The 26,103-nt window shown below is 36.7% G+C and overlaps 1 protein-coding gene across 1 annotated transcript in view; it reads left to right on the forward strand.

The window, feature by feature from the left end:
• The window catches only part of STPG2 (sperm tail PG-rich repeat containing 2), a 569,016-nt gene that overhangs the window by 113,041 nt on the left and 429,872 nt on the right, over positions 1–26,103 (forward strand). The window contains exon 7 of the mRNA XM_086702910.1: positions 12,943–13,050. Within this exon, the coding sequence (XP_086559036.1) occupies positions 12,943–13,050 (108 nt within the window). The remainder of the gene's footprint in view (positions 1–12,942; positions 13,051–26,103) is intronic.

Here is a 26,103-nt window from a genome sequence, read left to right on the forward strand (position 1 = left end):
ATCCTGATACTGCAACAAGGCATGGAAAAATCCAACTCATTTATCAAACCTTTGATTTTGTGATATTTCAAGGTATATGTAGGAATTTATATAAGGAGGTATATTTTAATATATTTAAACTAAGACTAAGCAGAGTGGAATCTAGTAGTCAATGGGTTGAACTTTATCAAGTGGACTATGGCCAACTTGTAGTTATAAAACAATGGAATTGATTGCCAACATTTGTAACTTGTAGCATTTCATATACAAATCCAGATTTTCAGCTTTTCTTAAAAACAAAAACAAAAACAACCAACAACATCCTAACATCCTAACAACAATCAATTGGAGCTGATTAAATGCTGCCCCTGGGAGTGAGTGATCTCCAGTGTACTATTTTCCATGAAACTCTTATTTGCCTGCCTGGCTCCAAGTAGACATTTGAATTCTTCATCCTTGTTAATGTAATATCAATTAATCTTATGTGGTCCTTTAGCTCCATTTAAGATTTGGAACTTTTAACATTATTTTATTTGGATGTGTTCAGTTTTCTATGTATTATTCATTAAGTGTTATTGTTTCTTTTACCTTTAAAATGAGGAATTTGGGTTTGCAAAGAGCAGGAAGAATATACTCAATAATAAGTAACTATTCAGAAGTTCATGTTGCATTGCACTGTAGTAAATGTTAATGAACTCTGAACATTTACATGGCACTAATTTACTAAAATAGGCATTATAAATCTTGACTACTACTAGATAATCCATCATATAAGATATAGTAATTATGGGAAAACTATATAATCTATTTGTATATGTTTTCTCTTGGTCAAAGATACTTGAGCACGACACTCTTACATAATTGTTGGTCATTGTGTAATATTTTTCAGGATAGCCACACTTAGTCATCTTTACTCTAGTTTAGAACTTGGCAGGATAGCTTCAGATTTACCATATTTTGGTGAACACCAAACACCAGTGTTGATTGGAACTATTATTTCAGCAGATATATTAAGGAATCTAAGTAGCTTTTCATCAGCCTTGCTCAATTTCATGTTGGAATAATTGAAACTGCATAAAATAACCCCATCCTCCAAAGCAACAATATATAGTCAAACCTAGCAGCTTATATTTGAATTCTGCCTCTCCTGATATGCTTTCTAGATATACATGGAAAAGCTATTTTGTTTTTATTTCTGTTACTGAACATATGGTAAGCTAACTAGTTTATGATTTATCCTACAATGTATTTCCTGTCACTTACTTAATTTTCTAATTTCAGTGATGTATAACCAAAGTGTTGTATCTGAGACTCAGTGACACTTATAGTGCTGTTATTGATTAATACAGTTACTTTTCAAATCTATTTTGTTCACTTAGAATTTTTCATACCATGTTTATTTGATTTGGTTCTGTTTAATTTGTTCTTAAAAAAAAAATCACACATGGGGTGTTTGTTTCCTGACATCAGAAAGAAGGTATTATGCTGTCTAAATGAACCAAAATTTATGTTGCAGTTATGAAAATGGAAATAATAGACACATGTTCCTTTCTATACTCTCAAGTCAGAATTATATATTTCTCTGGCTAATCAGTCATTATAGTTAGTCACTTAAAGAGTTAACTATGTCTGGAACATACTTATTCAATATATTTAAATGAAGAGGCTATTTTCTTTATTTATTTAAAAAAATTTTTTTAAACGTTTATTTATTTTTGAGACAGAGAGAGACAGAGCATGAACGGGGGAGGGTCAGACAGAGAGGGAGACACAGAATCTGAAACAGGCTCCAGGCTCTGAGCAGTCAGCACAGAGCCCGACGCGGGGCTCGAACTCACAAACCGCGAGATCGTGACCTGAGCCGAAGTCGGACGCTTAACCGACTGAGCCACCCAGGCGCCCCTATTTTCTTTTATTAAGAATGTAATGCTAAGTATAATTATATAGCAAAAATGATTTTGATATAAGCATACTGAAAATATTTTAAGTTGCAAACTTTCACTTTAAGTTGCTTATAAATTTGTTTCTCCTTATTATATTGTGTCAAAAATAGAAAAAGGAAGCAGAATATAATCTTGTTTTTAGGAATTAGAATAGATACATTTAATTAGCTTTGGAAAATGGGGTAATCATCAATCTTGTCAAAATATTTAGTCTAGTTATTAGCTGAAGACTATGGTAAGTGAAAAATTATCAGAATGAAGTCTGAAGATTAGAATGATTCATTAATTCATATACACCATTAAAAAAGATTAATGGTATTAAGAATATAATATAAAATTAATATAAAACAATAACAAATGATATAAAATATATAATATAAAAGAATCACAAATATTACATAATATTCTTTGCCCTTTCTTTATACAATGTTCCCAGAAGCCACATTTAGTTTCATGGCTTCAGGTACCACGTCTAAGTACTGATCATTTCCAAATATACAGATTGCTTCCAGTATGTATTTACACCCTGAACTCTGCACTGAGCTCTAGTCTTCCATGAATTACTGTATGTATGACATCTCTACCTTGAAGTTTTATAACAACAAGAAAACTAACATTTCAATATTGAACTTGTCTTTCTTCCAGTCCTGCTCTGGCTTCTGTTTTCTCTATTGGACAAGTGCTTACAGTTATTAGCCTGGACTGTGTTGCATGGCCCCATTATCTGGCAGAAGGCTGTGGAAAGGGAGGTTGGAAATTGGGATTGTGGTAGCAACCAATAAGATCTGTCTCAAGTACATAGAAACTCTGTTGCTTTTGGAATTAATTTAATTTCTTTGTGACCGTTTCTGTATCTGTGAATTGAAATAATGCTGGGCAAATAGTAGGTGCTTAGTAAATATTAGTAACATTTCTGTAATTTCTTGCTGCATAACCAGTCACCCTAAAATGTAGTGTCTTAAAATAATAACAATATAACAACAAAAACAATTTATTTTTCATGATTACACTAATAGTGACACATAGGGTTTGAGTGCTAAAGACTTAGGGCCCAAAATGACAGTGCTTAAAGGTGCAGTCCATTGCAGGAAAAAAATACAAATATCAACAACTTTAAAGTAAGAATATTCTTCATAGTTAAAGGCTACAAGGGTTCCAGAGAAGTCAAGAGTGAGCTCTAATTGTCTTCCTTCTCTAATGCCATATCAGGACATGCATCATGAACACATTCATGAACAGCTCAGAATCTGGGAGCCCAAAACAGAACCTTTCCACAGTTTCTTATACTCTGTTGGCCACATGGGATATTTTGCTGCATAACCAGTACCAATAGTAAAGCCCTCCAGGAGTCTCACCAAGGCCAGGGGCAAATCATCAATCTCACTGCTATTAATAAACAATGCTAACAAGCTGGTACAAACCACTCTGAAACTTATGGGAGCCATAATTGCAAAGCAAGACTATTAGTCAGTAGTTTCATATCTTTACCAAAGATCAGTGCCTTGTAGATAATTTAACAAAACAACTCACACTAATTCCAGGTCTACTGGAATTAACCTTCACAAGTACAATGATTCTCTGGTTTTGCTGGACTCAATTGCCTCATTTTTCTAATCCATATGGTATCAGCTGGGATCACTTATCTGGCTGCATTCCAGAATAAATAAAACAGGGCATGTTACTAAATAATAGGTTAATAAATATTTTTCAATCATTGTTTTCAATCATTTTTGTCATGATGTCTGCAATATTGCATTTTTGTAATATTTCTTGGGGAAAAAAAGAGAGGGGCTTGTAGTTACTCAGACCTTAGTTTCGTTTGTGTCCCTACTGGTTGTATTTAAAGCTAAGTTATTTAATCTGTCTGGATCTCATTTTCCCTATTGGGCAAACTTGAATCATGTCTATCTTACAGGATATTTAAGGATTAGAGGTAACTCAGGAATATATTGGAATAGGAATATATTGGAATACAGCATAGGAATATATATATAGGAATATAACACAGGAATATAGCGCCTGCCACACAGTGGTGCTCAGTAAACATAGGGAATTAAAGTTTCTTCATTTTTTTTGTAAGAAGGATCAAAGATAGGGAGAGCTAAAAGCATTAAGAAAATATTGATTGCAGAAGTGAGAGTTTTATAGACTAAGAAAAGCCTCTAAACTAATAAAACCTTTTTGTGATACCTAGATGGATGCTAGTAAAAAGACATTCAATCCCCCCACCCCACACACCTTTTCTGCAATGTCATGGCATTATAGCAAGGGTATCGGATATGTGATGATAAAACTTTAGAATGAGGCCATTTTCAAAATGGAAGAACAAGCAACAATTAAATTACATATAAAACTATAGTGTATAGAAACAAATGAAAATATTTAAAAACACTTTTTATGTTTATTTTTGAGAGAGAGAGAGAGAAAGGAAGAGAGAGAGAGAGAATGAGTGGGGAAGGGCAGAGAGAGAGGAGACACAAAATCCGAAGCAGCCTCCAGGCTCTGAGTTGTCAGCGCAGAGCCTGATGTGGGGCTTGAACTCACAAACTGCGAGATCATGACCTGAGCTGAAGTTGAACACTCAACCGACTAAGCCACCCAGGCTCCCTGAAACAAAGAAAATCTTAAAAATAGAGTTCTCTCTGGATCTTAATGCACCAAAGCTCATTTGGTAATCATAATATTGTCAGTTTGAGTATTTTTTATTTTGAGTTCTATACTGGAATAATCAGTTTAAGTCCATGACATAAGTTCAGACACTACATGCATGCTACTATGTTCTGTGCAAATATCAGAGATCTTGCAAACTATCTTCTGTATTTCAAAGAGAGATGCAGAAAAGTCAAAAGTTATGGATGGTATTCATCCATCTGTAGTTCCATCTATTCAATTAATATTATTGAACTATTAGGTGTCAAATATTGTAAAGCTAACTTTTTCCTTCTAAGAATTACCATCACCACAACGCTTAGACTTGGCTGGTACCAGTGTTATATTTTCTGCTACATTTCTGGCTTCATGAAATCCTTTATATTTTTAGTTTTTGTGGAATGGGACAGACAGACTTCTGGTTGAACAAGATAGATTGAATCCATGCTTATATCTTAGCTTCCTCTTGTGGTAGCATCCCCTCCCTAAGGAGAAAAACAAAAATAAAAACAAAAACAAAAGAAAAGCCTCAAGGCAACCTGGCTAAACATGTACGTAACAACATCCCTCATGACCTTGTGACATGAGACCACTTAATCAGACTTCATGTTTGTGGGTTACCATATATAGGAGACAAAAAAAAGATACAAAAAACTACACCCCATGGCGTTCGGGGCATGGTTCTTCGGGTATAAACCCAGCTGAGTGGTGCCGGCACAAATAAAGTTGCTTCCTGGAAAGAAAATCCTCGGTGTCACCGTCTCTGTGTGAGAATCCTGCTACATTCCCTCTACTAGTTTGGTAGGACTGTTATAACTGAGTACCACAGACTGGGAGGCTTAAACAGAAGAAATTTATTTTCTCACAGTTCTGGGGGCTAGAAGTGTGAAATCAGGGTGTTGTCAGTGACTTCTTCTGAGATCTCTGCCCTTGGCTTATAAATAGCTATTTTGTCTTTGCATCTTCATGTGATCTTTCCACTGTGCACAGTCATGTCTATATTCAAAATTCCTTTTCTTATGAAGATACCAGTCATATAAGATTAGGGCCAACCCTAAAAACCTTATCTTAACTTATTATATATTTAAAGTCCTTATCTCCAAATACAGTTATATTCTGAAGTACTGGGTGTTAAGACTTCAACATATGAATTTTGCAGGGACAACAGTTTAGCCCATAATACTCCCAAAGCGCCATTAAATTAATAAGTAAAAGAATTATGAAAGGTGCAATACTACAAACACAAAAAGAATGAGAGAAGAGATGATAATAGATAAAAGATATGTTCAGTTTTCAAAAATGTAAGGTGGATGGGCAAATGGTAAATGTAAAAGTTGATGGGTAAATGTAAAATGGTAGAATGGAGGAAGCTACTATGTAAATACCTTCAGAGAGGAATGCCACCAAGAAAGCCAGTTTACCTTATAGTACCTTCAAAAAGCCCAGGAATATCAATTACATTGGAAGGTGGCAGGTGGGACTGAAAACAGCAGGATTGGTGATAATCTGGATACAAAGCACAATCTCCTATAGCTGGACAACTTTCTCACCCCCACTGCAGGAGAAGATGTGAGGTCTGTTGGTGGAGAAATCAAATGAGAGAGCCTCTGGATTTAGGGATATTGAGATAAAAGAGGAAAGGTGTGAGATGATGTAACAAAAATGGAGGGTATTTCTAGACTCCAGATAAAAAGAATGAAAGCTCCTTGGAGAAATGTTTGATTCCAGGTTTGGGGCAGGAATTGTATCTGAAGAACCTAAAGCATATTTTTATAACAGAAAGCAGTGGGGGCTATGATAGATTACCCAGGGTCATATCAAAAGGACTCAGGGGCTCATTTAAACAGGTTCCCACCAACCGAATATAGGATGACTTCAGTCTCAACGAGCAATACAACTCCAATGAGTTAAGATAATTCAAATTTTTAAAAAAAATTTTTTTTAAATTCTTATTTATTTTTGAGACAGAGAGAGACAGAGCATGAACGGGGGAGGGTCAGAGAGAGGGAGACACAGAATCCGAAACAGGCTCCAGGCTCCGAGCTGTCAGCACAGAGCCCGACGCGGGGCTCGAACTCACGGAGTGCGAGATCGTGACCTGAGCCGAAGTCGGCCACTCAACCGACTGAGCCACCCAGGCGCCCCAATTCAAATCTTTTTAAATCCGTGAGTTTAAAATTAGAATTTTAAAAACTCATTATTATTTGAAGATGCAAGAGTCTAACTTGGTATTTTGAAACTGGTAAGTAGAAGGAAAGAAAAAAAAAAAAAACAACCAAGCATTTATCTTGCTTTTCCTATATGAACTGTATCTTAGGGTAACTAAATAATTCATGAGAGAAGTCTCTTTTTATAGAAGTATTTCAGGTAATAAATAAGAAGGAATTATAGAATTATATTATCATTTTACAATTCCTACTGAATGACTAGATCTAGTCAGTTATCATTAATGGCTGCTAACATTGTAGAATAGATAGAATCAGTTATAATATGTGCCTCTTGGTGGAAGTATACAGGGCTACCAATGAAGTAATCTTGAAAAAATATTGAATTCGAATCTGATCAAGCCCTTACAACAAACTGCCAGTTTACAGGAAGTACAAGGGACAGGAGACACATAGATAGTCAAGAAAATACAAACTGTGGGGAATTCTCAGAAATTGGACAAAAACTTAGCTTTTTCACCAAATAAATTGAAAGAGAATAAAATAAAGTGATGGAGAAGAACCTATAGATTATAAGATGATAAGAGACTTAAAAACATTGGCCCCTTGTAAGTGTGGACTTTAATTGGGTTATGATTAAGACAAACATAAAATTATTTTTATTATTGTTCACATAAATTTGAGGCAGTCACAAAAATTAGAACTCTGAATAAATAAAGAATCAAATAATTGTTTTAAGTTGGAAAAATGGTTTTGTGTTTATGTTAAAACGAGTCCCTTATCTTTTAGAAATACATGCTGAAGTATATATTGATAACATTATATTTTGCATTCTCCTCTACAACATTGGAGTTAGAATTGGGGAAGCTGATAGGATTAAGAAACAAATTTGGACATGAGTTGAGAATTATTGACCCTGGGTGAAGGGTATGTAGGAGTTTTTTCAACTGTGCTTTATGTTTTTTTGCATGTTTTTAATTTTGCATAGTTATAAGTAAGACAAGAAGAAAATGGAGGGTTTAAGTGGAAGTTTATATGCAGAATGCGAGAGAGGTCCAGGTACCATTCCCACACACCCAAATTGTCATCAGACTGGAGAAAAGAGTGATATTTGGGGACCCACTAATGAATTATGATTCCATCACAGCATAATGAAGTCCAATAGCTTTCAAGGCAAATCTATCCACATATGAATTTTTTAATCAACTCTTTTAGTGGCTCACTCTTAAATCTGAATGGGGAGCAAGGGATCACCAGACATTTGAGGAAATCCTCCAATGCAAAACACAAGGACAAACAAAAATGCAACATCAATAAAACTCCAAGGAAACAGACAATAAAGAAAGCAGAACTATAAATAAAATTATAATTAATATCCTTGGAAATATGGAGGATAATGCAAGCATGAACAAGCATGAACAAGATTTAGAGAATTAGCGAACTTGAGAATTAAAAATATGACTGCAGAAGTTAAAATTATAGAATACGAGCTGAAAGAAATACCTGGTTACCTGGTCTTACTGTAGTCCTTAATTTACATGAAGGTGCTCTGAAACTCTAGGAAACAGTGGTGGTTACAGAACCATTGGAAAGTGATTGTACTTGGATGAGGCCTACCAATGTGATTTTTAAACTGATTTAGGTCTCCATTCTGGCTGCACATTAGAATCAAATAGATAAACATAGGGGAAGGGAAGGAAAAATAAGATAAAAACAGAGAGGAGGCAACCAGAAGAGACTCTTAAATACAGAGAACAAACTGAGGGTTGCTGGAGGAGTGTTGGGTGGGGATATGGACTAATGGGTGATGGGCATTGAGGAGGGCATTTGTGATAAATCAATCACTAAATTCTACTCTTGAAACCATTATTACGCTATATGTTAGATAACTTGGATTTAAATAAAGTTAAAAAAGAACATAGGAGGGGCGCCTGGGTGGCGCAGTCGGTTAAGCGTCCGACTTCAGCCAGGTCACGATCTTGCGGTCCGTGAGTTCGAGCCCCGCGTCGGGCTCTGGGCTGATGGCTCAGAGCCTGGAGCCTGTTTCCGATTCTGTGTCTCCCTCTCTCTCTGCCCCTCGCCCGTTCATGCTCTGTCTCTCTCTGTCCCAAAAATAAATAAACGTTGAAAAAAAAAATTAAAAAAAAAAAAAAGAACATAGGATTCAAGAAAGATTCAAAAAGATTCAAGAAAGATTCAAAATTTAGATTTTAGAAAGATTTAATGGACATTAGAGATTTAGGGTCATTTGTTGTTTTTAATAAAAATCCTTATGTAAGTTGATTTTGCTTATAACAACAACAACAACAAATAAAGTAAAATTTCTGGAGAGACAAGATAAAAATAATTCTGTGAAAGCAGAGTCCTAGATTCCCCAAGTCTCTGTAGTAGATGTAGGAGTTGTGTAAAACCATAGAAATAAAGATTTACTTGCAGGGGAAACAAAACAAAACAAAAATAAGACAAAACAAACAAACAAACAAACAAACAAATGAACCAGAAAGCTTTAAATTAAAAAAAAAAAAAGTCTGGGTCTCATTTCGATTGTCTTTAATTTGAATAAAGTGGACTTTAATTTGAATAAAGTTGCTATTTTTATAAATCCCCCAAAAGATCATCTTGTGCAGCCTAGTTTTAGAGCCATTAACCTAGTGTGAGCTTCTCAAAAGTAGACCCCATGCTTCATTTATTACTATATACCAGTGCTTTGCACATAGTAAACATTTAATGTTTAAAAAAATTTTTTTAATGTTTATTTATTTTTGAAAGAGACAGTGTGAGTGGGGGAGGGGCAGAGAGAGATGGTGACTCAGAATCTGAAACAGGCTCCAGGCTCTGAGCTGTCAGCACAGAGCCCAACATGGGGCTCGAACTCATGAACCACGAGGTCATGACCTGATCCAAAGTTGGACACTTAACTGACTGAGCAACCCAGGCGCCCCTAAACTTTTAGTATTTTTATTAAAAGAATACTCATCTCTGATGGTGACTCCCAAGGTAAAGGAGTAAAGGTAGAACCATATGGTTTCTCCCTGTCCCCCTAATCCCTGCATGCCATCTGATCAAATGGATGATTATACTTTATTTAAAAGAAGAGGCCCATTTTTATTAGGTTACACATGAAAAGATGCCATAAACAACCTGCCTTAATAATCTTTAGCTTCCGTTTCCAAGGCAGAATACTCCTTAGATCTAGGACTTCTTTCTCCCTTGGGATGTATGTGTTTAGCAGAAGATGCTGTAATCCCCTTTTGGACAGAGCTGTGGTTCTTTATTGTACATGAGGATCATCTGTGAGGCTTGTTAGAAGTGTGGATTCCTCTACTCAGTGAGATTCTGCTCACTAGACCTCAGATGAGACACTGGGGTGAAGGGAACTATGTATTTAATAGGTTGATACTAATGTGGGTAGTCTGTTGATAGCATTTTTAAAAAGCAGGATAAATATTACAGCATTTTCAGCCAGTGCCTAGGGTTTGGTCTTCTCAAAGTCTTTTCACCTTTATATTGTCATAAACGGAGGCTTGTCCTGAGTGGCCAGTGTCTCATAGTCCTCTATTTAAAAATTTTTTTTAATTGTCCTACGCCTAACTTTTTAGAAGCAAGAGCTAATTTTACTACTATATCTTATTTTCATGAAATAAAGTTCAGTAACATTAGGAACTTTATGAAAAAACAGTAAAAAAGGAAAAAGATATTCACTGAAGAGGTCAAGATTTCATTTCTGCTTTTATGCAAAATAAACCCAAGACTAAGTATATTCATTTATCTCATTATTCACACTTAGTCTTTTCCCTGTGATCCATAGTAATGAGCACTTACACAATGTTTATAACAGTAGGAAGGTAATCCCAATTTGTCAGTAGCTGATTATTTTATACTAAGCCTGCCTATATGTAGAAGATGGATATAGCATAATGGTAAAATTTAAGAAAATAGGTTAATATGGTATATTTCAAGTTATGTTCTCTATATTTCTATATTTGATATGTATCTCATAGGTTTGTATAAACAGAATTATGTAGAAGTTTTTTTTAATTCTAAACTTAACTTCCTAGAAGTTTGTAGATTTAAAAACAATCTTATTCCATAGCCAAAGTGCATCTTTTCTAGCAGCCACCAAATAATGGCATAGACTTGTTCATTTGAGACAAGATAACATGGACCTTCATATACATTTTTAGATTCAAACTTATTAATAAGAATAGGTACTTGTGTATAAGAATTTATCCTCAATAAAAATTTCCCAGGTGTTATTGTTATTATTTAATATGTAGGCTTTAAGATATTTTACTATGGTTAGAACTAGCTATTGCTCTAATTTGGAGTCACATTATTTCCCAGAGGAACCTATCTCCAAATCCATTATATGATCAGTGAAAATGTAGGATTCAATGCATACATTTATCCTTTCATCCATTCTTCGGGCAAATATTAACTGAGCACCTACTATGCTCCACATAGTCTTCTGTACTCTAAAGATACAGGAGCAAACAAAACAAAAAATAACTGCCCTCTTGGAGCTTACAATATAGCAGAAAATTGTATTTTGGATAGTAAAACATGATAAGGCTAAAAAATAGGAAAGGGGGTAGGAGTTACTTAGGGGAGGCAATTAAATTGAGATTGGGTGGCCTAGAAATGACTCATTGAGAAGGTAACATTGAATAGTGTTATGATTGAAATGAAGGAGTGAGCCCTGGAGTTATCTAGGAGAACATCTCAAACAGAGTGCAAAGGTCCTGAGATCTTATTGATAAACAGAGTGAATGGAAATGAGAAATAGGGTGCCTGGGTGGTTCAGTTGGTTAAGTGCCTGACTCTTGATTTGAGCTCAAGTCATGATCTCACAGTTTGTGGGACTGAGCCCCAGGTGGGTCTCTGTGATGACAGTATGGAGCCTGCTTGTGATTCTCTTTTTCTGTCTCTGCTTCTCCCCTGCTTGTGCTTGATTTCTCCCTCCCTCTGTCAAAATAAATACAATGAAACAAAAAAAAAAAAAAAAAAAAAAAAAAAGGGAAATGGGAAAGTAATAGGAGATTAGGTTAGAGTGCTGATAGTGAGTCTGGGGGGTGAAATTCATTCATATTAAGACCTTGATTTTTGCTCAACATGAGATTGGAAGCCACTGGATGGATTCAGGAAGAGGAGTGGTACAGTATGACTCAGGACCTTACTGGATCCATCACTAGCTGCCATGTTGAGAAATAGACTGAAGGAGGATAAGGGTGGAAGCAGGGGGGAAGTTAGGAAGATTTCACAATAATCCAGGTAAGAGATGGAGGGTTGGATCAGAGTGATGTCTTTGGAGATGGAGAGAAGTGGGGTTGATTTTAGACATATAATGATAGAGATGACAGGATTTCCTGATAGAGTTTTATTATATATCCAAGTATGTAATTCATAAATTAAGGAATAATTCTTTACATTGTAAAAAAGTAGAGGAGGTATATATGAAACAGAAGATTTGAAACTTTTTAATAGTATGAAAAGTATAAGATTACTAAAATCTTTGATGATTAATATATACTACTTTTTGATATATATTTAAATAACACTTGTATATATTTTATAAATATATATAGTACTGTGTTTAAATTCTTGATATATATATATATATATATATATATATATATATATATCTCAAGTTAAATGTGTTTAAGATAATAGAAAAGTCAGTATGAGTATTTGCTGAATTAAGTTTTATCTATTATAAAGTATCTGGCTAAAACTTAATTTCTTACGTTTTCTAACATTTGTATTTGAAATAAAATATATCCGGAAGCTTATTTGTTGGAAACAAGGTAGTTTATTGATTAATAGAAACTTGAAAATATAGTAAAAATATTTTCTTAGATAAGATTTGGTTGTATACTTTTAAATAGAAGAAATATAGAAACCACCTTTATTCATTGTAATTTTTAATTATGTGAAGTAGATAATTTTTTTCTGAGCTCTATCAGTAGAGGGCAGCAAAGTTTCAAGTAGTATGTTTTCAGGTTCCTAGGGAACTTTGCTAAGGAAAATTTTTTGTTGTTTCTCTTAAGTTTGTTCTGGCTTGCCTTTTAATGAAGTGCTTTAGTAATTTCGTGTAGGAATTTGCTTAAAAACCCTGTAACTTTGGTTCATATATTTAGCCAACTGTTCCCTTAGGTACTATAGATGCTTTCTTAATGAGAACATGTATTTTTTCTTTTGTAATTTAGGGAGTACCGGGGCCTGGAAAATATGACATTAAAAGTCAATTTCAGAAGACTCAAAGTATGATACCAAGCGTAAATGATGCATCACCTGCTTTTCTTTCTCAGTCCCAGGTAATGTTCTACAGTCATTTTCATACATAGAGCATAATAGATACAAGTGAAGCCAGAAAGAAATCTGATGGTGTTTTGGGAGATTATAAAAAGAAAAGTTAGAGATGCCTGGGTAGCTGAGGCAGTTAAGTGTCCGACTCTTGATTTTGGCTCAGGTCATGATCTCATGGTTTGTGGGATCAAGCCCACATTGGGATTCATGCTGACAGTGACAGCATGGAGCCTGCTTGATTTTCTCTCTCTCTTTCTCTCTCTGCTTCTCTCCCCCCCACCTCTCTGTGTCTTTCTCAAAAATAAATAAATAAAACTTTAAAAAATTATATTAAAGAGGACTTTTTGGGAGTGCTATAATGATTTCAGGAGTAGATACCAGTGATTCATCTCCTACATATAACACCCAGTACTCATCCCAACAAGTATCCTCCTTAATGCCCCTTGCCCATTTAGCCCATCCCCTTCACAAAACCCCTCCAGCAACCCTCCGTTTGTTCTCTGTATTTAACAGTCTCTTATGTTTTGTCTCCGTCCCTGTTTTTATATTAATTTTTCTTCCTTCCCTTATGTTCATCTGTTTTGTATCTTAAATTCCACATATGAGTGAGGTTACGTGATATTTGTCTTTCTCTAATTGGCTAATTTGCTTAGCATAATACACTCTTATTCCATCCACATTGTTGCAAATAGCAAGATTTCATTCTTTTTGATTGCTGAGTAGTATTCCATTGTATATATATACCACATATTCTTTATCCATTCATCTGTCAATGGACATTTGGGCCCTTTCCATACTTTGGCTATTGTTGATAGCTCTGCTATAAGCATTGAGGTACATGTGCCCCTTTGAAACAGAACTCCTGTATCCTTAATATAAATACCTAGTAGTGCAATTGCTGGGTCAAAGGGTAGTTATATTTTTAATTTTTTGAAGAACCCCCATACTGTTTTTTAGAGTGGCTGCACCAGTTTGCATTCCCACAAGCAGTGCAAAAGAGATCCTCTTTCTCCTCATCCTCGCCAACATCTGTTGTTGCCTGAGTTGTTCATGTTAGCCATTCTGACAGGTGTGAGGTGGTATCTCATTATGGTTTTGATTTGTGTTTGCTTGATGATGAATGATGTTGAGCATATTTTCATGTGTCTGTTAGTCATCGGATGTCTTCTTTGGAAAACTGTCTATTCATGTCTCTTGCCCATTTCTTCACTGGATTATTTGCTTTTTGGGTGTTGAGTTTGATAAGTTCTTTATAGATTTTGGATGCTGACCCTTTATCTCATATGTCATTTGCAAATATCTTCTCCCATTCTGTCAGTTGCCTTTTAGTTTTACTGATTGTTTCCTTCACTGTACAGAAGCTTTTTATCTCGATGAGGTCCCAATAATTCATTTTTGCTTTTGTTTCCCTTCCCTCTGGAGACATGTCAACTAAGAAGTTGCTGTGGCCCAGGTCAAAGAGGTTGTTACCTGTTTTCTCCTCTAGGACTTTGATGGCTTCCTGTCTTACAGTTAGGTCTTTCATCCATTTTGAGTTTATTTTTGTATATGGTATAAGAAAGTGGTCCAGGTTCATTCTTCTGCATGTCGCTGTCCAGTTTTCCCAGCACCACTTGCTGAAGAGACTGTATTTATTCCATTGGATATTCTTTTCTGATTTGTCAAAGATTAGTTGGCCATATGTTCGTGGGGCCATTTCTGGGTTCTCTGCTCTGTTCCATTGATTTATGTGTCTATTTTTCTGCCAATACCATACTGTCTTGATGATTACAGATTTGTAATACAACTTGAAGTCGGAATTGTAATGCCTTCAGCTTTGGTTTTCTTTTTCAGGATTGCTTTGGCTATTTGGGATGTTTTCTGGTTCCATACAAATTTTAGAATTGTTTGTTCTGGCTCTGTGAAAAATGCTGGTGTTATTTTGATAGGCATTGCATTTAATATGTAGATTGCTTTAGGTAGTATCAACATTTTAACAATATTTGTTCTTCCAATCCATGAACATGGAATGTTTTTCCATTTTTTTGTGTCTTCTTCAATTTCTTTCATAAACTCTCTATAGTTTTTAGTGTATAGATTTTTCACCACTTGGGTTAAGTTTATTCCTGGGCATTTTATGTTTCTTGCTGCAGTTGTAAATGGGGTTGATTCCTTGATTTTTCTTTCTGCTGCTTCATTATTGGTGTATAGAAATGCAATGGATTTCTGTGCATTGATTTTATATCCTGTGACTTTGCTGAATTCATGGATCAGTTCTAGCAGTTTTTTGGTCGAATCTTTTGGGTTTTCCACATAGAGTATCCTGTGGTCTGTGAAGAGTGAAAGTTCGACTTTCTCCTTGCTGATTTGGATGGCTTTTCTTTCTTTGTGTTGTCTGAATGCTGAGGCTAGGACTTCTAACACTATGCTGAATAACAGTGGTGAGAGTGGACATCCTTGTCATGTTCCTGACCTTAGGAGGAATGCTCTCAGTTTTTCCCCATTGAAGATAATATTAGTGGTGGGTGTTTTTCTTGAGGATTTTATCAAGAAAGGATGCTGTATTTTGTCAATTGCTTTCTCTGCATCTATTGAGAGGTTCATGTGGTTCTTATTCTTTCTTTTTAATGTGATGTATGATACTGATTGATTTGTGGATATTGAACCAGGCCTGCATCCCAGGAATAAATCCCACTTGATTGTGGTGAATGCTTCTTTTACTGTATTGTTAGATTCAGTTTGCTAGTATCCTGGTGAGAATTTTTGCATCCATGTTCATCAGGGAAATTGGTCTATAGTTATTCTTTTCATTGTGATCTTTGTCTGCTTTTGGAATCAAGGTAATGCTGGACTCATAGCATGATTTTGGAAGTTTTCCTGCCATTTCTATTCTTTGGAACAGCTTCCAAAGAATAAGTATTAACTCTTCTTTAAATATTTTGTAGAATTCCCCTGGAAAGCCTTCTGGCCCTGGACTCTTGTTGAAAAATTTTTGATTATGATTATTAATTCAATTAATTTAATGGTTATAGATTTGTTCAAATTTTCTATGACTTCTTGTTTCAGTTTTGGTAGTTTATATGCTTCTAAGAATTTGTCCATTCTTCCAGATTGCCCAATTTATTGGCATATAACTTCTCATAATATTCTCTTATTATTGTTTGTATTTCTGCTCTATCTAATCTTTATTATTTCCTGTCTTCTTCTGGTTTTGGGCTTTATTTGCTATTCTTTTTCTAGCTCTTTATGGTGTAAGGTCAGATTGTGTATCTGAGAAATTTCTTCCTTTTTAGGAAGGCCTGGATTGCTGTATACTTCCCTCTTATTACCGTCTTTGCTGCATCCCAGTTGGGACTGTCATGTTTTCATTTTCATTGGCTTCCATGTACTTTTTAATTTACTCTTTAATTTCTTGGTTAACCCATTCATTTTTTATAAGGATGTTCTTTAATTTCCAAGTGTTCATGGCACTTCCAAAGTTTTTTTTTGTGGTTGATTTTGAGTATCATAGTGCTGTGGTCTGAAGATATGCAAGGTATGATCTTGATCTTTTTGTACTTGTTGAGGGCTGATTTGTGTCCCAGTATGTGATCCACTGTGGAGAATGTTCCATGTGCACTTGAGAAGAATATGTATTCTGCTGCTTTAGGATGAAATGTTCTGAATATATCTGTTATGTCCATCCTGTCTAGTGTGTCATTCAAAGCCATTGTTTCCTTGTCAATTTTCTGTTTAGATGATCTGTCCATTGTTGTAAGTGGGGTGTTGAAGTCCCCTACTATTATGGTATTATTATCAATGAACATCTGTATGTTTGTGATCAATTGATTTATATATTGGGTTCCTTCATGTTGGGGGCATAAATATTTACAATTGTTAGATCTTCTTGGTGGATAGACCCCTTTGGTTGTGATATAATACTCTTCTTCATCTCTTGTTACAGTCTTTATTTTAAAATCTAGACTCACTTCATGCTGATGTAGTTTCATTTCAGGATGAGGGAAGCTGAGAACTTCCATGCTACTCTGTCATCTTGGCCATTTGTCTCTAATTTTTTTTAATGCTTATTTATTTTTTGAGAGAGAGAGAGAGAGCAAGAAGGGAAGGGGAAGAGAGAGAGGGAGACACAGAATCTGAAGTAGGCTTCAGGCTCTGAGCTGCCAGCACAGAGCCTGAGGTGGGGCTTGAACCCCCAAACCATGAGAAATGACCTGAAGTTGGACGTTTAACTGATTGAGCCACCCAGATGCCCCAAGAGACTCACTTTAGACCTAAAGACACCTACAGATTGAAAATGAGAGAATGAGCCATTTATCATGCTAATGGATGTGAAAAAAACCAGAGTAGCCATATATATATCAGACAAACTAGATTTTAACCTGAAAACAGAGCAAGAGATGAAGAAGGGCACTATATCATAAAAAAAGGGTCTATCCAACAAGAAGACCTAACAAATCTAATTATTTATGCTTCCATGTGGAAGCAGCCAAATATATAAATCAATTAATAACAAACATAAATTCATCGATTACAATACAATAACAGTAGAGAACATTAACACCCCACTTACACCAATAGACAATTCATCTAAGCAGAAAATCAAGGAGGAAACAATGGCTTTGAATGACACACTGTACCCAATGGACTTGATAGATATATTCAGAATATTTCATCATAGAGCAGCAGAATACACATTTAGTTTGAGTGCATAAAGATATTCTGCAGAAAATATCACATATAGGGACAGATTCAGGTTTCAATATGCACAAAAAGATAGAGATCATAGTATGCATATTTTTCAACCACAAAGCTATGAAAAATGAAGTCAATCACAAGAAAAATAACTGTTAAAACAACAAATACATGGAGGTTAAACACTATCCTACTAAAGAATGAATGAGTTAATCGTGAAATTAAAGAGAAATACAAAATATATGGAAGCAAATGAAATTGAAAACGTGACAGTCCAAAACCTTTGGGATGCATCAAAATGGTCATAAGAGGTAAGTAAGTATATAGCAATACAGGCTTATCTCAAGAAGTACAACCTCACAACCTCAAATACACAACATCACCTTATACCTAAAAAAGCTAGAAAAGGAGCAACAAATGAAGCCTAAAGCCAGCAAAAGGAGGGAAATAATAAAGATTAGAGCAGAAATAAATGATATAGAAACAAACAAACAAAAAACCCCCACCAGTTAACAGATCAATGAAATTAGGAGATGGTTCTTTGAAGAATTAATAAAATTTATAAACACCTAGACAGACTTATCACAAAGAAATGAGAAAGGACCCAAATAAATAAAATCACAAATGAGAGAGGAGAGATCACAACTAACACCCACAGAAATACAAACAGTTATAAGAGAATATTATGAAAAATTATATGCCAAAAAATTGAGCAATCTAGAAGAAATGGATAAATCTTAGAAACATATAACCGCTGAAACTGAAACAGGGAGAAATAGAAAATTTGAACAGACCAATAACAAACACAAAAATTGAATCAGTAATCAAAAATCTCCCAACAAACAAAAGTCCAGGGCTAGATGACTTCCCAGGTGAATTCTACCAGACATTAAAGAAGATTTAATACCTATTCTCAAATTATTCCAAAAAATATAAATAGAAGGAAAACTTCCAAACTCATTCTATGAGGCCAGCATTACCTTGATTCCAAAACCAGATAAAAACCTCACTAAAATGAAGAATTATAGGCCAACATCCTTGAGAAAATGGATGTAAAATTCTGAACAAGATACTGGGAAATCAATCCAACAGTATATTAAAAAAGTCATTTATGATCAAGTGGGGTTTACTCTGGGGCTGCAATGGTGGTTCAGTATTAACAAATTAATCAACATGATACACTGCATTAATTAAAAAAAGGGTAAGAACCATATGATCCTCTCAATAAATGCAGAAATAACATTTGACAGAATACAGTATCCATTCATGATAAAAACCCTCAACAAAGTAGGGATAGAGGGGACATACCTCAACATCATAAAGATAATATACAAAAGACCCATTGCTGATATCATCTTCATTGGGGAAAAACTGAGAGTTCCACGGTTATTCACATAGTACTGGAAGTTCTAGCATCAGCAATCAGACAACACAAAGAAATAAAAGTTATCCAAATCAGCAAGAAAGAATTCAAACTTTCACTGTTTTCAGACAACATGATATTCTATATAGAAAACCTGACAGATTCCACCAAAAAATTGCTAGACCTGATACATGAAATCACTAATGTTGCAGGATAAAAAATCAACATACAGAAATCAGATACATTTCTCTATACCAATGAGCAGCAGAAAGAGAAATCAATGAATCAGTCATATTTGCAGTTGCACCAAAATCATAAGATACTTTGGAATAAACCTAACCAAAGAGGTAAAAGATCTGTACTCTGAAAACTATAAAACACTTGTGAAACAAATTGACGAGGACACAAAAAAAATGAAAAAACATTCCATGCTCATGGATGAGAAGAACAAATATTGTGAAAATGTCTATACTAACCAAAGCAATCTATACATTTAATGCAATTCTTATCAAAATACTACCAACATTTTTCACAGAACTTGAACAAACAATCCTAAAATTTGTATGAAACCACAAAAAATCCTGAATACTCAAAGCAATCTTGAAAAAGAAAACCAGGGGCCCCTGGGTGGCGCAGTCGGTTAAGCGTCCGACTTCAGCCAGGTCACGATCTCGCGGTCCGTGAGTTCGAGCCCCGCGTCGGGCTCTGGGCTGACGGCTCAGAGCCTGGAGCCTGTTTCCGATTCTGTGTCTCCCGCTCTCTCTGCCCCTCCCCCGTTCATGCTCTGTCTCTCTCTGTCCCAAAAATAAATAAATGTTGAAAAAAAAAAAAAAAAATTAAAAAAAAAAAAAAAAAGAAAAAGAAAACCAAACTGGAGGTGTCACAATTTTGGACTTCAAGCTGTATTATAAAGGTGTAATTAGCAAGATAGTATGGTACTGGCACAAGAACAGACACATATATCAGTGGAACAGAATAGGAAACCCAGAAATGGACCCACAACTATAAGGTCAACTAATCTTCGACAAAGCAGGGAAGAATGTCCAATTGAAAAAAGAGTCTCTTTAACAAGTGGTGTTGGGAAAACTGGACAGCAACATGCAGAAGAATGAAACTGGACCTCACTCTTACACCATACACAAAAATAAATTCAGCTGGGGGGTGGGAGAGGGAGATGGTGCTTGCCAGCGCCTTTGTTCCCTGCCTAGCTGAGCTCTGTCTTACAGGGCTCAACACCTCTCCCTCCCAGTGTCCTCTCGCCCTCCTGCTCTCCAAGCAGAGCTGTTGACTTTTAACTTTCCAGATGTTAAGTTCTGCTGGCTGTCAGAACTCACTGAGTCCGGACCCTCCACTTTTGCAAGCCAGACTCAGGGACTCTGCCTTGCCAGGCAGGCTGCCCCTCCACCGCCCTGGCTCCCTCTTGCCAGTCTGTGTAGCGTGCACCGCCTCTCCGACCTTCCTACACTCTTCCGCGTGCCTCTTGTCTACACTTGGCTCTGGAGAGTCCATTCTACTAGTCTTCTGGCAGTTTTCTGGGTTATTTAGGCAGGTGTGGGTGGAATCTAAGTGATCAGCAGGACGAGGTGAGCCCAGCGCCCTCCTATGCTGCCATCTTCTCCCCCAAAGGGAAGCAGTACCCGTCACCAAACTTGCTTGCGCTGCACAAACACCCAACGCTGTGCTTCTGTGGATCCATCCCTCCGACTGGTCTGCCTCCCTCCCGGTGCTGCAGGGCCCCTCCCACAGGGGACCACCAATGACAAAATGAACTAGGCCTGCCCCTCCCGCCCCTGTGCACCTTGCAGATCCACCCGGGCCGATATACCAGATCCCATCGAAGCAGCACCACAAGCCTGGCAGTGTGCAAGTAATCCAGACAGGGGCCACACCACTCCACAGTGAGTCCTACCCTTGGGAGAGGGGAAGATAAGGTACACCCAGTCTGACTATGGCCTCAGCGGTGGGCTGGGGGCAGACATGGGGTCTGACTGCAGCCCCACCCACCAACACAAGTTACTCCAGACAGCACAGGGGGAGTGCCCTGCAGTTTGGCCACCCCAGGGACTATCCAAAATGACAAAACGGAAGAACTGTCCTCAAAAGAAACTCCAGGAAGTAGCCACAGCTAATGAATTGATCAAAAACGACTTAAGCAATATAATGGAACAAGAATCTAGAATAATAGTCATAAAATTAATCGCTGGGCTTGAAAAAAGTAGAGAGGACAGCAGAGAATCTATTGCTACAGAGATCAAGGGACTAAGAAATAGTCATGAGGAGCTAAACAGTGCTAAAAATGAGGTGCAAAATAAAATGGAGGAGACCACAGCTCAGATTGAAGAGGCAGAGGAGAGAATAGGTGAATTAGAAGATTAAAATATGGAAAAAGAAGAAGCTGAGAAAAAGATAAAAAAATCCAGGAGTATGAGGGGAGAAATAGACAACTAAGTGATGCAATCAAATGGAACAATATCCGTATAATAGGAATTCCAGAAGAGAAAGAGAGAGAGAAAGGGGCTGAAGGTGTACTTGAACAAATCATAGCTGAGAATTTCCCTGATCTGGGGAAGGAAAAAGGCATTGAAATCCAAGAGACACAAGAACTCCCTTCAGACATAACTTGAATCGATCTTCTGCATGACATATCATAGTGAAACTGGCAAAATACAAGGATAAAGAGAAAATGCTGAAAGCAGCTAGGGATAAACATGCTCTAACCTATAAAGGGAGACCCATAAGAGTAGTGACAGACCTATCTACTGAAACTTGGCAGGCCAGAAAGGAATGGCAGGAAATCTTCAATGTGATGAACACAAAAAATATGCAGCCGAGAATACTTTATCCAGCAAGTCTGTCATTCAGAATAGGAGAGATAAAGGTCTTCCCAAACAAACAAAAACTGAAGGAATTCATCACCACTAAACCAGCCCTACAAGAGATCCTAAGAGGGATTCTGTGAATGAAATGTTGCATGGACCACAAAGCACCAGAGACATCACTACAGACATGAAACCTACAGACATCACAATGACTCTAAACCCATATCTTTCTATAATAACACTGAATGTAAATGGACTAAATGCTCCAACCAAAAGACATAGGGTATCAGAATGGATAAAAAAACAAGACCCATCTATTTGCTGTCTACAGGAGACTCATTTTAGACCTGAGGACACCTTCAGATTGAAAGTGAGGGGATGGAGAACTACCTATCATGCTACTGGAGGTCAAAAGAAAGCTGGAGTAGCCATACTTATATCAGATAAACTAGACTTTAAATTAAATGCTGTAACAAGAGATGAAGAAGGGCATTATATAATAATCACAGGGTCTATCCATCAGGAAGAGCTAACAATTATAAATGTCTATGTGCCAAATATGGGAGCCCCCAAATATATAAAACAATTACTCACAAACATAAGCAACCTTATTGATAAGACTGTGGTAATTGCAGGGGACTTTAATACTCCACTTACAACAATGGATAGATCACCTAGACACAGGATCAATAAAGGAACAAGGGCCCTGAATAATACATTGGATCAGATGGACTTGACAGATATATTTAGAACTCTGCATCCCAAAGCAACAGAATATACTTTCTTCTTGAGTGCACATGGAACATTCTCCAAGATAGATCACATACTGGGTCACAAAACAGCCCTTCATAAGTATACAAGAATTGAGATCATACCATGCACACTTTCAGACCACAGTGCTATGAAACTTGAAATCAACCACAGGAAAAAGTCTGGAAAACCTCCAAAAGCATGGAGGTTAAAGAACACCCTACTAACGAATGAGTGGGTCAACCAGGCAGTTAGAGAAGAAATTAAAAAATATATGGAAACAAATGAAGATGAAAATACAACAATCCAAACGCTTTGGGATGCAGCGAAGTCAGTCCTGAGAGGAAAATACATTGCAGTCCAGGACTATCTCAAGAAACAAGAAAAATCCCAAATACAAAATCTAACAGCACATCTAAAGGAAATAGAAGCTGAACAGCAAAGACACCCCAAATCCAGCAGAAGAAGAGAAATAATAAAAACAGAGCAGAAATAAACAATATAGAATCTAAAAAAACTATAGAGCATATCAATGAAACCAAGAGTTGGTTTTTTGAAAAAATAAACGAAATTGATAAACCTCCAGCCAGGCTTCTCAAAAAGAAAAGGGAGATGACCCAAATAGATAAAATCATGAATGAAAATGTACTTATTACAGCCAATCCCTCAGAAATACAAGCAATTATCGAGGAATACTATGAAAGATTATATGCCAACAAACTGGACAACCTGGGAGAAATGGACAAATTCCTAAACACCCGCACACTTCCAAAACTCAAACAGGAGGAAGTGGAAAGCTTGAACAGACCCATAACCAGCAAAGAAACTGAATCAGTTATCAAAAATCTCCCAACAAATAAGAGTCCAGGACCAGATGGCTCCCCTGGGGAATTCTACCGGACATTTAAAGCAGAGATAATACCTATCCTGCTCAAGCTATTCCAAAAAATAGAAAGGGAAGGAAAACTTTCAGACTTATTCTATGAAGCCAGTATTACTTTGATTCCTAAACCAGACAGAGACCCAGTAAAAAAAGAGAACTACAGGCCAATATCCCTGATGAATATGGATGCAAAAATTCTCAATAAGATACTAGCAAATCGAATTCACCAGCATATAAAAAGAATTATTTACCATGATCAAGTGGGATTCATTCCTGGGATGCAGGGCTGGTTCAACATTTGCAAATCAATTAACGTGATACATCATATTAATAAAAGAAAAGAACCATATGATCCTGTCAATCGATGCAGAAAAAGCATTTGACAAAATTCAGCATCCTTTCTTAATAAAAACCCTCAAGAAAGTCGGGTTAGAAGGAACATACTTAAACATCATAAAAGCCATTTATGAAAAGCCCACAGCTAATATCCTCCTCAATGGGGAAAAACTGAGAGCTTTTTCCCTGAGATCAGGAGCACGACAGAGATGTCCACTCTCACCACTGTTGTTTAACATAGTGTTGGAAGTGCTAGCATCAGCAATCAGACAACAAAAGGAAATCAAAGGCATCAAAATTGGCAAAGATGAAGTCAAGGTCTCACTTTTTGCAGATGACATGATATTATACATGGACAACCCGATAGACTCCACCAAAAGTCTGCTAAAACTAATACATGAATTCAGCAAAGTCGCAGGATACAAAATTAATGTACAGAGTCAGTTGCATTCTTATACAGTAACAACGAAGCAACAGAAAAACAAAGAAACTGATCCCATTGACAACTGCACCAGGAAGCATAGAATACCTAGGAATAAACCTAACCAAAGATGTAAAAGATCTGTATGCTGAAAACTATAGAAAGCTTATGAAGGAAATTGAAGAAGATATAAAGAAATGGAAAAACATTCCATGCTCATGGGTTGGAAGAATAAATATTGTCAAAATGTCAATACTACCCAAAGCTATCTACACATTCAATGCAATCCCAATCAAAATTGCACCAGCATTCTTCTCGAAGCTAGAACAAGCAATCCTAAAATTCATATGGAACCACAAAAGGCCCCGAATAGCCAAAGTAATTTTGAAGAAGAAGACCAAAGCAGGAGGCATCACAATCCCAGACTTTAGCCTCTACTACAAAGCTGTCATCATCAAGACAGCATGGTATTGGCACAAAAACAGACACATAGACCAATGGAATAGAATAGAAACCCCAGAATTAGACCCACAAAAGTATGGCCAACTAATCTTTGGCAAAGCAGGTAAGAATACTGAATGGAAAAAAGACAGTCTCTTTAACAAATGGTGCTGGGAGAGCTGGACAGCAACATGCAGAAGAATGAAACTAGACCACTTTCTCACACCATTCACAAAAATAAACTCAAAATGGATAAGGGACCTCAATGTGAGACAGGAAACCATCAAAACCCTAGAGGAGTAAGCAGGAAAAAACCTCTCTGACCTCAGTCACAACAATTTCTTACTTGACACATCCCAAAGGCAAGGAAATTAAAAACAAAAATGAACAATTGGGTCCTCATAAAGATAAAAAGCTTCTGCACTGTAAAGGAAACAATCAACATAACTAAAAGGCAGCCAACGGAATGGGAAAAGATATTTGTAAATGACATTTTGGACAAAGGGCTAGTATCCAAAATCTATAAAGAGCTCACCAAACTCCACACCCGAAAAACAAATAATCCAGTGAAGAAATGGGCAGAAAACATGAATAGACACTTCTCTAAAGAAGACATCCAGGGGCGCCTGGGTGGCGCAGTCGTTAAGCATCCGACTTCAGCCAGGTCACGATCTCGCGGTCCGTGAGTTCGAGCCCCGCGTCAGGCTCTGGGCTGATGGCTCAGAGCCTGGAGCCTGTTTCCGATTCTGTGTCTCCCTCTCTCTCTGCCCCTCCCCCGTTCATGCTCTGTCTCTCTCTGTCCCAAAAAAAAAAAAAAAAAAAAAAAGACATCCAGATGGCCAACAGGCACATGAAAAGATGCTCAATATTGCTCCTCATCAGGAAAATGCAAATCAAAACCACACTCAGATACCACCTCACGCCAGTCAGAGTGGCTAAAATGAACAAGTCAGGAGACTATAGATGCTGGTGAGGATGTGGAGAAATGGGAACCCTCTTGCACTGTTGGTGGGAATGCAAACTGGTGCAGCTGCTCTGGAAAACAGTGTGGAGGTTCCTCAAAGAATTAAAAATAGACCTACCGTATGACCCAGCAATAGCACTGCTATAAATTTACCCAAGCGATACAGGAGTACTGATGCATAGGGGCACTTGTACCCCAATGTTTATAGCAGCACTTTCAACAATAGCCAAGTTATGGAAAGAGCCTAAATGTCCATCAACTGATGCATGGATAAAGAAATTGTAGTTTATATACACAATGGAATACTACGTGGCAATGAGAAAGAATGAAATATGGCCTTTTGTAGCAATGTGGATGGAACTGGAGAGTGTTATGCTAAGTGAAATAAGCCATACAGAGAAAGACAGATACCA

The sequence above is a fragment of the Puma concolor genome, chromosome B1, assembly GCF_028749965.1.
Source record: "Puma concolor isolate L17-30 chromosome B1, mPumCon1.1.hap2, whole genome shotgun sequence".
In the NCBI taxonomy this organism is placed as follows: domain Eukaryota; kingdom Metazoa; phylum Chordata; class Mammalia; order Carnivora; family Felidae; genus Puma; species Puma concolor.